This window comes from Scardinius erythrophthalmus, assembly GCF_964197995.2.
Source record: "Scardinius erythrophthalmus genome assembly, chromosome: 17".
Classification (NCBI taxonomy): domain Eukaryota; kingdom Metazoa; phylum Chordata; class Actinopteri; order Cypriniformes; family Leuciscidae; genus Scardinius; species Scardinius erythrophthalmus.
The window spans coordinates 8,537,297-8,553,229 of NC_138237.1; the positions used below are offsets into that span (position 1 = coordinate 8,537,297).

Here is a 15,933-nt window from a genome sequence, read left to right on the forward strand (position 1 = left end):
AAACATCACACTCACTTCTGGAGGTTCAGCAGGAACACGTTGGTACCGATCCGTTTTTTCTCGTTTGTAAAGCTGTCTGGTGTGAAATGATTCAGCAAACAGGAAAGCGAAGACGATCGTGGGGAATCCCCGTGAGGGAATCCCCGCGTCAATCCTTTGGGCATATCGCTTCAAAAACAAAACTCAGCCACTGCATCTTCAACTGTTCGGATTTAGGAACATCAAAATGACTGCTGTGTTCCTTGTTACACCGAAGAACAATCGCAGACGCCATTCTGCTCATAGACAGCGCTCCAGTGAGGGTATCAACAATGACGCGCGGACTATGATTGACAGCTCGCTCACGAGCGAGGGCGGGTCTGTGTTGAAACGCTGCAGCTGTCAATCACAATCGTGGGAGGGGCGTCCGACCGTGTGACGTCACACGGTCGAACGGCTTGATTTCAGAGAGGGTCAAACATATAAGGAGATTAAAAAAAAACCACTGGATGGATTTTTATCATTTTATGATGGTTGTGTACAGGCACTGCCAACACACATTTCAGTACAATCAACTTGTAAAAGTGCATGTACCATTATATGACCCCTTTAAAAAAAATGTAAATGTATTTCCAAGAAAAACGATGTATTTACAAAAGTCTAAAGAGTGCTAGTTCTAGAAACTCCATTTGAACTTCACATTCTGGGTAATTGAAGTGCAGACAATTCCTCTGAATTGCTACTGTCACATATACTGTACATAAATGCATGTTTCCAGAGGGAATATTTCGCCGTCACACCACAGGACATTTCTTTAGAGTATTGTAAATCCGTTGTCAGAATAATTAAGCGTGAGACACCCAGTACCTGCATTCAAGAAAAGAGTGCATTAACCGATCTTATCTAACCAATTCTGTCTTTCTTTGTCCACTGTGAGATGCTACTTGGGATTTACAGAGGTTTCTTTGTGGTTGACATATCTAAACATTACATTTCCTGCGCATGCATGAATAATACCTTGTGCTCTTTGTATTGTTTGGGAGCAGTAAAATAATGAATGGACTCCTCTCAGGTGCACATTGACATGATGTTGTCTGGATGCTGCTGAGCTTTTTGTAAAGTGGGACTCCATCCGATCAGGACGGGAGATTGTGTGACCAAAACATTAGTGTCTAGAGACTCTGTGAATGTGTAGGCGAAAAGGTCCAAAGAAAACATTCTTCGAATTCTGGGCGGGTTTTACTGGGGGCTCTGTGCGTCCGTGAGCATGCATGTGTTTTTAATTTTGTTCGTAGAGCCCTTGTTGCCTCTATCTGTAACCGCACAGAGCGCTCACGGTCTGTTTGTGTGTGTGTGTTTTCTTTACGTCCCGCAGGTAGAGGAGGGCGGGAAGGCGTCTCTGTTGCAGCACCCCCTGCTGGTGGGGGATAAGGTGGTCATAATTAATGAGGTGGAGTTGAGTGGATGGAGGCAGGAGGCCATATCCCTCGTTAAAGGATCTTACAAAACACTGCGGCTCACAGTGCGAAGGTAAGATCGAAAGCAGTTCACTTATTATGATTAATGTACACTAGCGTTCAAAATTTTTGGGGTCTGTAAGATTTTTTAAATGTTTTGAAAAGAAGTTTCATGCTCATTGAGGCTGGATTTATTTAATCAAAAATTCAGTAAAAACAGGAATACGCTGAAAAATTATTAAAATTTTAAATAACTTTTAAAATGTTATTTATTCCTTTGATGCAAAGCTGAATTTTCAGCATCATCACTCTAGTTTTCAGTGTCACATTATCCTTCAGAAATCATTCTAATATCCTGATTTGCTGCTGAAAGATAGATAGATAGATAGATAGATAGATAGATAGATAGATAGATAGATAGATAGATAGATAGACTTTTATTACAGACTCATGGTCCATACTTCATAAAAAATAACAGACGGCACAAAATTAAAACACATCACATTAAATACATATTATAAAAAAAAAAAAAAATGATTCTATCCTTTCAGAAGACAGTCATACCAGTGTCTCCAAAGTTTAGATGTGTAGCGTATGGCGCTATATTCAGTGTTAGTCAGTATCATGATGACACTATTTCCAGACTCATTAAGACTCGAGCAGACACAAACAAGTCACAGGCACTAGTCCATCTCCGCTTTTTTAACAAAAGTCTTAGTGCATCATTATAAGCCACTTGTAGTTTCTGAAGGCTGGCTTTTTTGTGGTTCCACCAGAGATTTGCTGTGTACAGTGAAGTACAATATGCTTTGAATAAAGTTAATTTAACTTCATCAGAACAATAACCAAATTTCCGAAGGAGTACATTAGCTTGTGCATATAACATACGACACTGACGATAAATGTCCTCATCATCAGACAGACGGTCAGTGATCACATGACCAAGATATTTGACTTCATCACAGACCTTAAGGACATTACCAGACAACTTAAAGTCAGGGAATGTCATACATTTGTCCTCTTTCGTTCGGCAGATCATGATTACACTTTTAGAAGGATTATATTTGACATCATGTTGTTCTCCAAACTCAGAACACAGTTTGAGAAGATGCTGGAAACCAGCTGTACTGGGACTAAACACTACCAAGTCATCAGCATACATTAGATGGTTTACTACTGAACCATCTAATGTATGCTGATGCAGACTGATCTCATGAAATGGCGTATGTATGACACGCCAATTCATATTTCCGTTTTTGGCGTGTTATCAACACGCATAATTGCTTTTCAGCGTGTTTATCAACGCCGTTAACTTACGTTACATTACTATATATAATTAATATGACCTACCCCAACCGCGTCCCTAAACCTACCCATCACTGGGGTTAATACCATTTATGAGTGTTCCCCTACCATCCTAGGAAAAAAAATATTGCTCCCCAGATGTAGATATACATTTTGCTCCGTTTCGCTCGGACATTTACCGGCGTACACATACACGCGGAATCACTCTGACGTTTAACGGCGTACACATACACGCACGTGGACATACACGCGGATAGCTCAAAATGCGTATAAATAACACGCCACTTGACTTGAAAGTGGCGTGTATGTTTACGCAAAGTCATGATGTCATGTTGGCTGATGACTTGGTAGTGTTTAGTCCCAGTACAGCTGGTTTAAAATAATTTCTGATTATTATCAATGTTGAAAACAGTTTTGTGATGAATACAGAACATTTAAACGAACAGCATTTATCTGAAATGGAAATCTTTTGTAACATTATAAATGTCTTAACTGTCCCTTTTAATTAATTTAATGCATACTTGCTGAATAAAAGTATTAATATCTTTAAAAAGAAATCATACTCACCCAAAACTTTTGAATGGTTGTGTATTGGAAGATCATTTTCTGTTAATTTAGGTTATTTAAAATAGTTTATTGACCGCAAAGCAGAGCTGTAGATCCTGAAATTGCCTTTTTGGTTGATCATTTTCAAACACACTTTGCTAGTGCAAGTCTTTCCTCATTCTCTCTGGTCATCAGCTTTGCTCCAACTTCATGACCAGTGGTTTATATATCAAATAGTTCCTGCTCTAAAATCAAACTGGATGATGTTTGAAGCTATTATAAAATATGCAAGAACATTAGATGGATGCTATATTAATGCACTAAGTTGCTAATAACCATACAGTTTACATAAGTCTAAGTAGATTTTTACATTTTTGTGATGGTGCCTGCCCATGCAAAACTCATTCCCACAATGCAAGAATGATGTGAGAATTTGCAACACATTTCTGTGTGGTTTCTAGGGTGTTGGAGGCAGTTACTGTGTTGCTAAGGTAGATAATAGGTTACTGAGTAACTATTTATAGCACTTTTATAATATTTCTGTTGAAATAGATTAGTGCAGGGATGACGTATTTTTGTGGGCCAAAACCCGGAAACGAGTTTGCATTAAGACTTCCGGTTCCATCGTCCTGAAGTCAGTGGGTTTTTTGAATGGGTTACTGGGTAAATACTTGAAATAAGGTCTGTGGTGAACACAAGTAAAACTAACAAGTGGCTAAATGGGACTACAGAGGCTGTTCGGGTCATTAAACGCCATCAGCCGAACAGATAAACTCATCTACTCATTCACTTTCATAGCCTCGATGTGTTTATAATCAAACTCTTGCAAACTGTTATAACTCAACCTTTCAGGGAAAATGTTTTCAAACAAAGACTGAAAGAGTTGACGGAAGCTTAGTTGTAAGTTCGGTTTCTCTTGGTTCCTTTAGTTCGGACCAAAAAAGAAAACGATACATTTAGTCCTGGTTCACTTAGCGTTCACACCAAACCTAAAGATACAAAAAAAAGGCTTTTCTGACATATATTTTGCGACAGAACTTGTCGAACATCCATAAATGCACTCGCTGTATGTATATGATTGTATATGATGGAGCTGAGAACTCGTGAAGAGCTTAAAGGTCCCGTTGCATGCGATTCCATGTTTCAAACTTTAGTTAGTGTGTAATGTTGCTGTTAGAGCATAAATAATATCTGTAAAATTATAAAGCTCAAAGTTCAATGCCAAGCGGGATATTTTATTTAACAGAAGTTGACTACAAAAAACGGCTCGATTGGACTACACCCCTCTACATCCTGCATTAGTGACATCACCAGAACCGTTTTTTGACTAACCTCCGCCCACAGGAATGCTCCCTCAACTCTACTGGCTACTTGCACACTTCTTATAACTTAGCCTACTGTGTTTACTCAGCTCTTACGGTGATTTTCTGAAGTAAAACTGACGCTTCATCTTTTGTGTGATGTACAATAAACTTTATTAAACTCATCAGTACATGTTTGATCATCATTCAGACAGCAGACTTGTAGGCTATTAATAAATAATGGATACATAGCCTACAAGCAGATGACAAATACGTTATAATAACTGTAATTAAACTACTAAACCATACCTGTTTCATCTCTATACAGCACTCTGACTCTGTAGGCATTATTGTCCGACTCGAAATGAACACCGTTACTGAGAGTTTCTGATATTATCATCATTCCGTGAGATGAATTTTTCCTGACAGACTGAGCACGAGCTCATGAAGCTCCGCCCCCTGTGTCGTCCAGCAGCACCTCATTTGCATTTAAAGGGGACACACTGAAACGGCTCGTTTTTCTGAGCCCCAAAAAATGTCAATTTAAACATGCTGTAAAAAATTATCTGTTGGGTATTTTGAGCTCAAACTTCACATACACACTCTGGGGACATCAGAGACTTATTTTACATCTTGTGAAAAGGGGCATAGAACGGGACCTTTAAAATGTGTGAAGGAGTCAAAACAGCGGCAGGAATCCCTCCGTCACACACACGAACGAAGATCTGCTGCGAGGAAACACAGTTGTGATGCCTGTACTGAACTGTAATATGCAACATCGCAACACTGATGAGAAAAAACTATGACCTTTTTAAGGTTGCATCTTGAGTCACATTTTTGGTTTGTTTACATGTCTTTGGTTCGTGGTCCTCTGGTGGCTTATTGCTTTATTTTATAAGAATTGTATAAATAGTGTTCTGAATTCTATATATAGTCTTCTACACTACCGTTCAAAAGTTTGGGGTCAGTATGACTTAAAAAAAAAAAAATTCATTCTTTGATAATTAGAAAGTTCAAAAGAGCATTTGACATAGAAAACTTTTGTAACATAATAAATGTCTTTACTGCACTTTTGATCATCCTTGCTCAATAATTTATTTATTTATTTTTTTTTTATGGGGAAAAAAAATCATACTAACCCCAAACTTTTGAACTGACCTGTTAAATATGTCTAGGTAATTCTCACTTAATTCTTCCCTCATCTTCAATCACCAAAATTACACATTTAAACGTTTAATGTGAAAAAAATTCTTCATGCCTTAAAATAGCTTAAAAGTAACCCTACAACCTTGCTTCCTTTAGTATATGGGGATTCATGTATGCAAATAAGCCCCGCCTCCACACACTCATACCAGCTCAGAGAATCACTCAGTCAACTTTACTGTAGTAAACGCTGCACAGTGGTATCGCTCTTTCCAACGTCGGACACATAACTGTAATAAACATGATTAGCCTTTTGCTTAACTATGTTATCAAACAGCTAATAATGTGTTGCTAATGTTACACTAACCATGTTCCCGTTCGCCGTCTCAGAGTCAGACAGCTGCCTTCTAACAATCAGCATCCCTAGAAACGCTTTGAACAACTCAGAACGCCAGTGGAGAAAGGCATATAGTTCATCATAACAACGTAATATACATCATATACATAATTCACCCGCTATATTGCTAAATCTACCCGATTTTTCATATCAACAGAAAAATAACCTGGCTTCTCTTGAGACTCCGTTGCTTCACGGCATTGTAATGATATGCTAAAGCCCGCCCGCACGTTGACCTGATTGGTTACAAGGTAGTTTGTGATGTCAGAAACACGTTCAAAAGCGATTTCAAACCGTGTTTGGTTCACTGCAGTTTTAAAGAGAAAATACTCAGCAATGGTGTTGACATGAATTTGCACATAATTTTGTCTTAAGGCATATTAAAATCACCACATAGACATAAACAACCTTTAAAACTTGATTTTTCAACGCAGGGTGACTTTAAACAGTTTTATCAATCAGTACTTTTGCTTAGTTTGTATGTGGTCATGGTTTAGTCTACAGTCTTGCACAAAATAGTCTGGCACTGCTGTTATCAACATTACTGCCGCAGGGTGGACGTGTTTAACACCGCTAAAAATAGAAAACACTTTCCTTCTGATAAAGACATGTGTACAGGTCTAATGCTGTCTTACTTTTTGCTGTCATTAGATTCCTGGACCGTTAACCCATTAAAAAGCACATGTGAACGATGCTTGACACATGATATGGCAGGTGTGGAGCGTTGCCATGGTGACAGGTGGACGTGTACGGTGAGGCCTCTAGGGGGCGGGACTGAGCAAAGTTAGTCTCCTGAGAGAGTTCACACTCACACACACACACACACACACACACACACACACACTCAGATATAGGTTACAGAGTACTGGCATCACAGACGACACAAAGACGCCTGTGTTCTCGCAGGAGTGAGAAATGCCGGGTGGTTTACAGTATTGCATGTGTTGTGGTTTCAGGGCCGGTACACAATAATCTGTATTAGTCAAGAGAAGCAGTTCTGAAGAACTGTTCAGCTATGATACAGGATGATTCACACATGATTGTGAAAGCCTGTGCTGCTTCCAGGACTAAACGTGATTCTCTGATTGTTGATGTTTTGAAAAAGTTTATACACGAGGGCTTCCAAAGTTACATTTTAATATTCATTAAAGCTGCAGTCCATAACTTTTTTTGGGTTAAAAATTATCCAAAATAAATTGTGGAGCAAATACATAACCAGCCAGTGTTCAAAACTATCTGCTTGCCGTAGCTCGATTCAAAACGCTAAGCTTGTAATAATGTTTTTAATTCCAGTGGTACTGGTGGATTTACGCGGGAAATTCGAGCATGTCTTTGCGTCATTACGTCACATCTGTACACATAAAGAAGAGTCTCGGCTAGTAGGCTATGAGTGTGAGGATGTGGGTGGTTGAGATATAGCCTTTTCTCACAGCACTTGATATAATTAAACTTATCAATTTGATGGCGAATCCAGAAAGATTCAAACGACAATCACCAGTGACAACTGGAGATTCATCCGTTGAAAAATGCAAAAGACTTCGGACTTCGGAGTGGCTACGGAAAAAAAGAGACTGCAACCGGGCCCATGCGAAAACAAGGACAAATATCGGAAGAGCATTAAATGTAGTCACGAAAAAAAAAAAAATTTCTCTTGGCCCAGTCAGACCAGTTCAGATTTTTACTTGCCCATGTAACCTTGTAAACAGTGCTTTAAGATTTTTTAGGTAGGTCTAACAGGTAGGATATATAGAAATTGAGTTATCAAATAATGTAACACAAGCCAAAGGATGACGGAAAAAATGTATTCTGCGTTAATTGCATTAAATACTTTTAGTGCTTTAAACTGAAAAAAATTAACGCGATAATTTTGACAGCCCTTCTATATATATATATATATATATATATATATATATATATATATATATATATATATATATATATATATATACACAGTATATTCACACACATACATACATATAAGTGTCAATGTAATCGATGACGTCAATTACGGAAGTACGTTGATTTGTGTGGAATGCATTTTTTTTTTAAAGAATGAACAAATTAATTAATATATATAAAAATAGCCTGTTTCCGAAAGTATTCTTCTGATTTCGAGAGTGAGTGTGAGTCTTTGGCATGGGGTGACAATGACATCAGACACTGCAATTTACACAGTGAGGTACACACACACACACACACACACACACACACACACACACACACACACACACACACACACACACACACACACACACACACACACACACACACACACACACACACACACACACACACACACACACACACACACAAGGCCCCCACAGCCTGGATAATGCTCTTATAATGGGAGGCATTGTGTCACACCTGGTTTTGTGAGGACGGTGTTGGTGTCACGTTCACCCAGACTGACTCCAGATCAGAGGTGAAAGAACATGGGGAAATGCAAAAAGAGAGGGATTGTCATTCTCAGGTACAGAGAGGAAACAAGATGTTTGGGGGATATTGAGGGCAATCTCAAATCACGAAGCTGCAATCTGATTGGCTGCCTTTATGCAATTTCCGTAGAAATTGGCACAGGTGGAAAGGGGCACAGGTGTTTTTCAGTGTGGCAAAAAAAAAAGTTACATAGCTGCTACTTTGAGTGCTGAGGAATAAATAGTTGCTTGATTTGAACAGGTTTGTTGCATCAGTCTTTGAAAAGAGCAGACACTGACAAGTAAATTGGGTATATTTGAGTTCTGTGTTTTGATTGGCTCTTGGGATGATATATCTCTCTATATCAATTCTTTAGGAATTAGGATTATGTTTATATCTTGCAAAGCTGCTGAAGTGATTGATTCCAAGGAAGAGCTAGATTTTCCAAAGTCTTTGAGATGCGTGTTGTTGAAGTTTCGAAAGATTTTCAAGTGTGTTTGAAACATTTAGTAACAAGAATTTATTCCGATTTTCCCCCCACCCTCAAACATCACGTAACATACACTACAAACACTTCAGAAGAACAACATTTATTTGAAATGGAAATCTTTTGTAACATTATAAATGTCTTTACTTTCACTTTTGATCAAAAGAATGCAGCCTTGCTGAAGAAGTCTTACAAAAAAAAAAAACGTACTGACCCTAAACTTTTGAACGATAGTGTATACAGAATACAACGAAGCGTTGTCAGAACAGCTCAGCAGTGGAACAGTCTGCTGAAGGAGGATGTTGATTTACATATGAGTCCAGAGGTCAAACATCGGTGGGAAGGAGGGAAAGAAAACACAAAGGAAAGCTCAACAATGCGAACACACACACACACTCTTTGGTACTCCAGGTTTCCTTCAGTTTCATTTCTCGTGGTCGTTTTCTGTGTTGACTCTGTTAAGCCTTGTGTGATCTCTCTAGCCTGTCAGAGTCAAGCCTCAAAAGACAGATCCAACAAGCCAATCTTAGTCTGAGCAACAGCCCCGCCGAGCCCGGCAACGGTCGCCGTGTGGCCTATGACATCATCGCCTCGCCATTCAAGGAAGAGTTATACAAGAGAAAGGACTTGAGACTGTGTGTCAAAGGGGGAAGGTATCTGAGAAACGTCAGTTCTCGCTGATGGTGAAGTGATGTGCAACTGCAAGGATAAAAAGATCAGACACTTTTATGAATAGACCAGACTCTATTGGGCAATCGTGGAGATCTTTAGTTATGTCCAGCGGAAGCAAGCCTAAAGCCTCTTACAGCTGATTAACAACTTTTAAGAGCGTTCGTTCAAGCTCATGTGAATGCTTGGAGAGATCAGGTCTCAGTCCAGATTAGATGAAGGATACAGAGGCGTTTGCTGAATCAGCCAGGTATGTAAAACACATGAATGATTCACAGTGGCAGAAATAACCATTTGGTTAATGTGTTTGGGTTTTGTATGCAAATTTGGAAGTGGCATTTCAAAGTTTTTATGGAGTAATCCTGTTCCAGAAGAAATTTTCATTGCACAGATGATACTCTTTCTTTAAGGTGAAGCATGTAATTGCTAGCCTGGTCCTACCAGACTCTCGTACATTTCATTTGGACAGAGAGTCTGGCCACTGTTCATTGACAAACGTTAACTTCCTTGAAGGCGGGTACTCTGTTTGCTAACGTTTGGTCGTGACATAACCCTATAACTCAAACTACTACTAGCACACAACCTCAACGTGATCGTTCTCAGCCACTCCCTCTGTTCGCTGATTGGACCGGTAAAAATTGGGCTGGAGAAAACCCACGAATATACCGCAAACCCAGACGGAGTACTGAAGGAAAACGAAAATTGAGCGGAAGTACGTAGGAGGGCGGAGCCAGGCTATGTAATTGCACCACTATTGGCACCTATCAGAATTACAGTACTAAAATTTTCAAACAGGTTTCCCGAACACCCTAGTCTTTCATTGGTCGGAAAACAGGTAGTTTCACCTCAAACTCACACCATTTGTTGAGCTAATGCTTTTTCTAGAGTGCGGCAGTGATGACATATTTTTGTAGGCCAACCTGTTTAGTTTGCCTCATCATGGCAACAAAAAGCTTAAAGGATTTTCCCAATGTCTTTTGGATTATTGCAGAAAATAAGCTCTGTGACCCACAAAATGTTATGTTTATTACATGTTTTTTTTTTTTCATCGTGATAATCTTACAAATGAACGCAACTTTTTTTAGGGGTGTCACTATTCTTCGATTACATTCAAGTACTTGATTTTAAAAAATCCTCGATTGCGATTTACCCGTGTCGAGTAACCGGCAAAATACCAGAAGTGGTGCATTCCACGGACAAGAAACCATGAACTGCACTATTAGACTGTTTTGTAAGGCTGCACAATGTATTAAAAAACATTCGGTAACACTTTATTTTACTGAGTCCTTGTTACATATGTTACATGTACCATAGTAATAACAGTAAATTATGCATAATCACATGCAACCAACCCTCAACCAAATCCTAATCCTACCCTAACCCTATAGTAAGTACATGCAGTTGCTTAATATTACTAAGTACTTAAATATATAATTACACTAACAATGACACCTTAAAATAAAGTGTAACCAAACATTCTATAGCATAGTGCTATTGTAAATTCACAAACGCATATATGCCCCACAAGTTTAATATATATATATATATGCACGTTATTTACATGCGTGTAGGTTACTTTCATGCATAGTAAATGATGCTCCACATGAACTGTTATCATTTACATGCGTGGAGCGCGTCTAAAACTCCATCTCTGCATATTCTGTGCATTTGGGTAGCTTATAACGTTCATCTAACATTCATCATTTATAAGGTAAATCTTTTATAAACCTACGTCAACACAGGAGAATGTATATGTTTCTAACCGTTCATCGCGAAGTGTAACAACACCAGGCCATTGGCACCCTCTGCAGGCATTTGTTATAATACGTAATTTACATAAGATGATTGTTTATATAATGTATTTTAACAATGTTGTTCTATGAAACTGTCACGGGTGCTTGCTGGAAGACAGAACAAGATGAAGGTTTAATGATGATTAAAATACAAGACAGCAGAACAGGCAGGACCACACACTATTTACAACGGAGATCGGACAAAGACTGACTGAACAGACAGAACTTAAATCCAAACACAGATGACAATGATTAACGAAACAGGTGATACAGCTGAACTTATAATGACAGTGAAGATGACACGTCTGATGACAGCCCAATTCAATTGGCAGAAGTTAAAAGCTAAACGTAAGCTGTAAACAAACTACACTTTCGTCACCCCTTTATTTAAAGGTACATTATGTAATTTTTGCCCTCTAGTGGTTAAAACAAAAATGCATGCATTTTGTGGAAGAACATTGTTTTGGTCTCTCTCTTTTTTTTCTCTTTAATAACCTGGTTTATATGGGTGATAGAGAGAAATAAACCTTTCTTACCACTAAAACAGATATTCAGTCTCAACGTGACACTCAGGAGAAATGTAAATATTTAACAATGTCTTGTTAAATGATGCTTATGTGCCAAGAGCCTCCACCTAACACCTGCCTGCTTCTCTCGGTCTCTGCTTTCTCCTCTCTCACCTCATTGGAAGACTAATTACAGTCATAAGAAACACAAGATATGTCCTGAATGGACTACCATCTTATACTGCATAGTGCATAGTATACGCTCTATTCTGCCTACTACAATTAAAAAAACAATTGTATGTGGAAGATAACACATTCTGCAACAATAAGCGCTAGTTTGCTACATTGCCGTCATGTAAATTTGTACTGTATGTTTATTTCAGCAGGGGTGTTTAGTTATCATCTTGGGAGGGGAAAAACAAATATTTTGAATTTATCACGTCTCAAATGTTAAACGCTCAGATCAAATAAGGATGTTAAAAACAGAATTGAAGGCCAGGTACAGTGCGTTGTGGGAAATTTACCAGTGAATGGATTAGTTCGTTTTTATGGCTGTACATTGCTACCAAACTTCACAAATACTTACAAAGAAACGGCAAGTAACACTGAATTAAACATGAAATTTTGAGATAGAAAGATTTAAATTGCATTTTCATGTAAAGACATATTCAGTAATCTTTAATTACAACTTTGTGTACAATTTACAGTGTAGCATTGTTCCTTTAAGGAGGATGAATTTAAAGGAAACATTTCTTTTCCAAGACGATTTTAGCTTGCTGACATTCCGACAGGTAAAGGGTTAGTTAGGTAAACTGTCATTAATTACTACGCAAGATTTTCGTTCATCTTCAGATCACAATTGAAGATCCTTTTGATGAAATCTGATATATTTCTGTCCCTCCATTGACAGCTACAACTTTGTAGCTTCAGAAAGTTAATGCATTGGTCGCAAAACTAGTCCATAATGAATTGAGCTGCTTAGTCCAGATACTCGATCGCTTTATATGATGAACAGATTTCATTTAATTTTTATTTACATATAAACAGTGATCATCAAACATAAACAGAAGCTCAACCGAACCTGCTTGATTCGCAAGAACAAACCTCATTGGTTCTTGCTGAAGCTCAAACGTGCTGCGTAACACGAGAATGAACCTCATTGGTTCTTGTGGAAAATCTAATTTAAGCTCTTTTAAGCTCCAGGCCTAAAATGAATGAAATATCTTTATACTCACTAATTAAACTCACCAACTGAAAATTGTTGTTGGTTGTCTATTGCAAACACAGTCACATTTGGCAAAAATGCTACCTGACTGGTCCAGAGATGTGCCGCAGATTTGCCTGTCCTGTGAAACACAACCAAAGCCTTCAGGTGTGTGTGTGTGTGTGTGTGTGTGTGTGTGTGTGTGTGTGTGTGTGTGTGTGTGTGTGACCTGGCCTGTATGACATTGATCGTGAAACCACAGTAAAGTAAGATTTAATTATGTCCACTCTGTGTTTAATCAAACATTTGCATGTGTGTGCATGCATGAAGGGCGGGAAATGGTTTAATAAGACATGATGCAGTTGGTGAGGTTCTACCTGACCACACACACACACACACACACACACAGACGTGTATCTGACTGCACATCGGGACATCTGAACCTTAGCACACACCTGAAACTGATCACATGCTAATGTGAACCTGGACCTGTTTTATTATAGGCTGGTCGGGGCATTAGATACTAGCAGACACCTTTGGTGTGTTTATATCAACACAGGGAAATGGATCAGTGTTATTATGGCAGCTATACAGCTTGTTGCATAACGCGTTTCGGTGCACTCTGCCAGACCACTATACAAATGAGATTGGGATAGGGAGAGAGAGAGAGAGAGAGACACTGGCTTATAAAATTAAACAAACAGTGTTTACTGTGTGGCCTTTTATTTGACCTGTTGATGAGACTGTCAGAAACAGTGAGAAATAGAAAGAGAGTTGGAGAAAAACTCTAACTGAGCCCAATGGTTGTGGGTTTGTACAAGGCATTGGCTGTTTGTTTGGTCTATCTATCTATCTATCTATCATCTAATTAACATAAAATATGTTCTTATCGGCTGTAATTCTGTTGCTTCAAACAGCATTTTGCTTTCAGCGAAGGAAAACGTATGCATGATGCTGGAAAGTGTCTAAATAGGTCACATTGTCAGAGTCACATTACTGCGGCATCTGATGCAAAGATCTCAGTCTTTAATTTGAGCTTTTCTAGCTAACAAGCCCAGATGCCTTTTATTGCGTTTTACTCGCATCTGTGATGTGAACACCCTCCTCCACCCACATACAAGCACATTTGTAGCCGATAACACCCCCTCGTTTGGACTGAATGCTTTGTGGTGGTCAAGGTTTGTAGGTTTCTATGGCGACGGTCAGCTCACCACACACAGATGCAAGGCGCAGGAGTCAAAACAGGTGTGGAATAGGATGGGTTTTCCTTATTCCCACCTGTTAGAGCAATTCAAGAGCCTTTCCTGATATTGCCCACCTGCCCTTTATATATATATATATGAAAGGACAGGCAGGTGCCACTATCCTTTTTGAAAGGAAGTCTCTTATACTCATCATTGCTGCATTTATTTGATCAAAAATACTGTAACAATTGTATTAAGTGTTATTACAACGAAAACAACTTAAAAACCCTGTATGCCAGGCCAGTAGTTGCCGAGGTCTGAATTTGAATGAGTTGGTGATGTTAAGGCCCGTTCACACCAAGCACGATAACTATAAAGATAACGATAAAGATAACTATATATGTGTCCACACCAACGACCGATAACGGTCTTTTTATTCTAAGCACGCGCGCGCCCGGATGATCCAGATCCATTTTAAATGCGCGAGACCTTTAAATTAGAATGGATTCTGATTGGCTGTCAGTGTTTTATCGTTCGACAGCTGGAAAAAAATCGTTCTGAAAGTGATCCCAACGATATCGTTCCTCATATCTTTATCGTTATAGTTGTGGTGTGAACTCTGTTATTCTTTAATATGGAGAACGATTTTTAGAATTATATCTTTATCGTTATCTTTATAGTTATCGTCCTTGGTGTGAACGGGCCTTTAGAATAGTGGTGCAGTAAATCTACACTTTGCTGGAGAAGTGTTAATTAACAGTATATTGAGCAGCACAAACACAGTCCTGTAGACCACCATTGTTGTTTAGGTTGCGCATGCCTATGGACTGAACACGTTTTACACGTGTGCATGATGTCACTGTTTTCACAAATCCACATTTTTGTAGTTTACACAGAGACGATAGCTTGCACTTGGAAACCTGTTTTCAAAATTGCAGTTTGCATTTGCAGGTCCCAAAACACTGTTGTTGTGTAAATTAATGGCCAAAATGCATATGTATATAAACTGTGATGGAAGGTGAAAATGAGGACATGAACTCAGATGTGAAACTGGTTGAGTCGCCACAGGTAAAAATATTTAAATGCCCATTAGCATGAGCTTCAATGAGGAAAAGTGAGGGACGAGAGAGAGAGAGAGAGAGAGAGAAGAGAGAGAGAGAGAGAGAGAGAGAGAGAGAGAGAGAGAGAGAGAGAGAGAGAGAGAGAGAGAGAGAGAGAGAGAGAGAGAGAGAGAGAGAGAGAGAGAGAGAGAGAGAGAGAGAGAGAGAGAGAGAGAGAGAGAGAGAGAGAGAGAGAGAGAGAGAGAGAGAGAGAGAGAGAGAGAGAGAGAGAGAGAGAGGAGAGAGAGAGAGAGAGAGAGAGAGAGAGAGAGAGAGAGAGAGAGAGAGAGAGAGAGAGAGAGAGAGAGAGAGAGAGAGAGAGAGAGAGAGAGAGAGAGAGAGAGAGAGAGAGAGAGAGAGAGAGAGAGAGAGAGAGAGAGGAGAGAGAGAGAGAGGAGAGAGAGAGAGAGAGAGAGAGAGAGAGAGAGAGAGAGGAGAGAGAGAGAG

General features: G+C 39.1%; 1 protein-coding gene across 1 annotated transcript in view; it reads left to right on the forward strand.

Moving 5' to 3' along the window:
- shroom3 (shroom family member 3) overlaps window positions 1-15,933 on the forward strand; it is a 67,170-nt gene that overhangs the window by 13,344 nt on the left and 37,893 nt on the right. Inside the window, exon 2 of the mRNA XM_081391256.1 lies at window positions 1,355-1,509. Coding sequence (XP_081247382.1) covers window positions 1,355-1,509 — 155 coding nt within the window. The remainder of the gene's footprint in view (window positions 1-1,354; window positions 1,510-15,933) is intronic.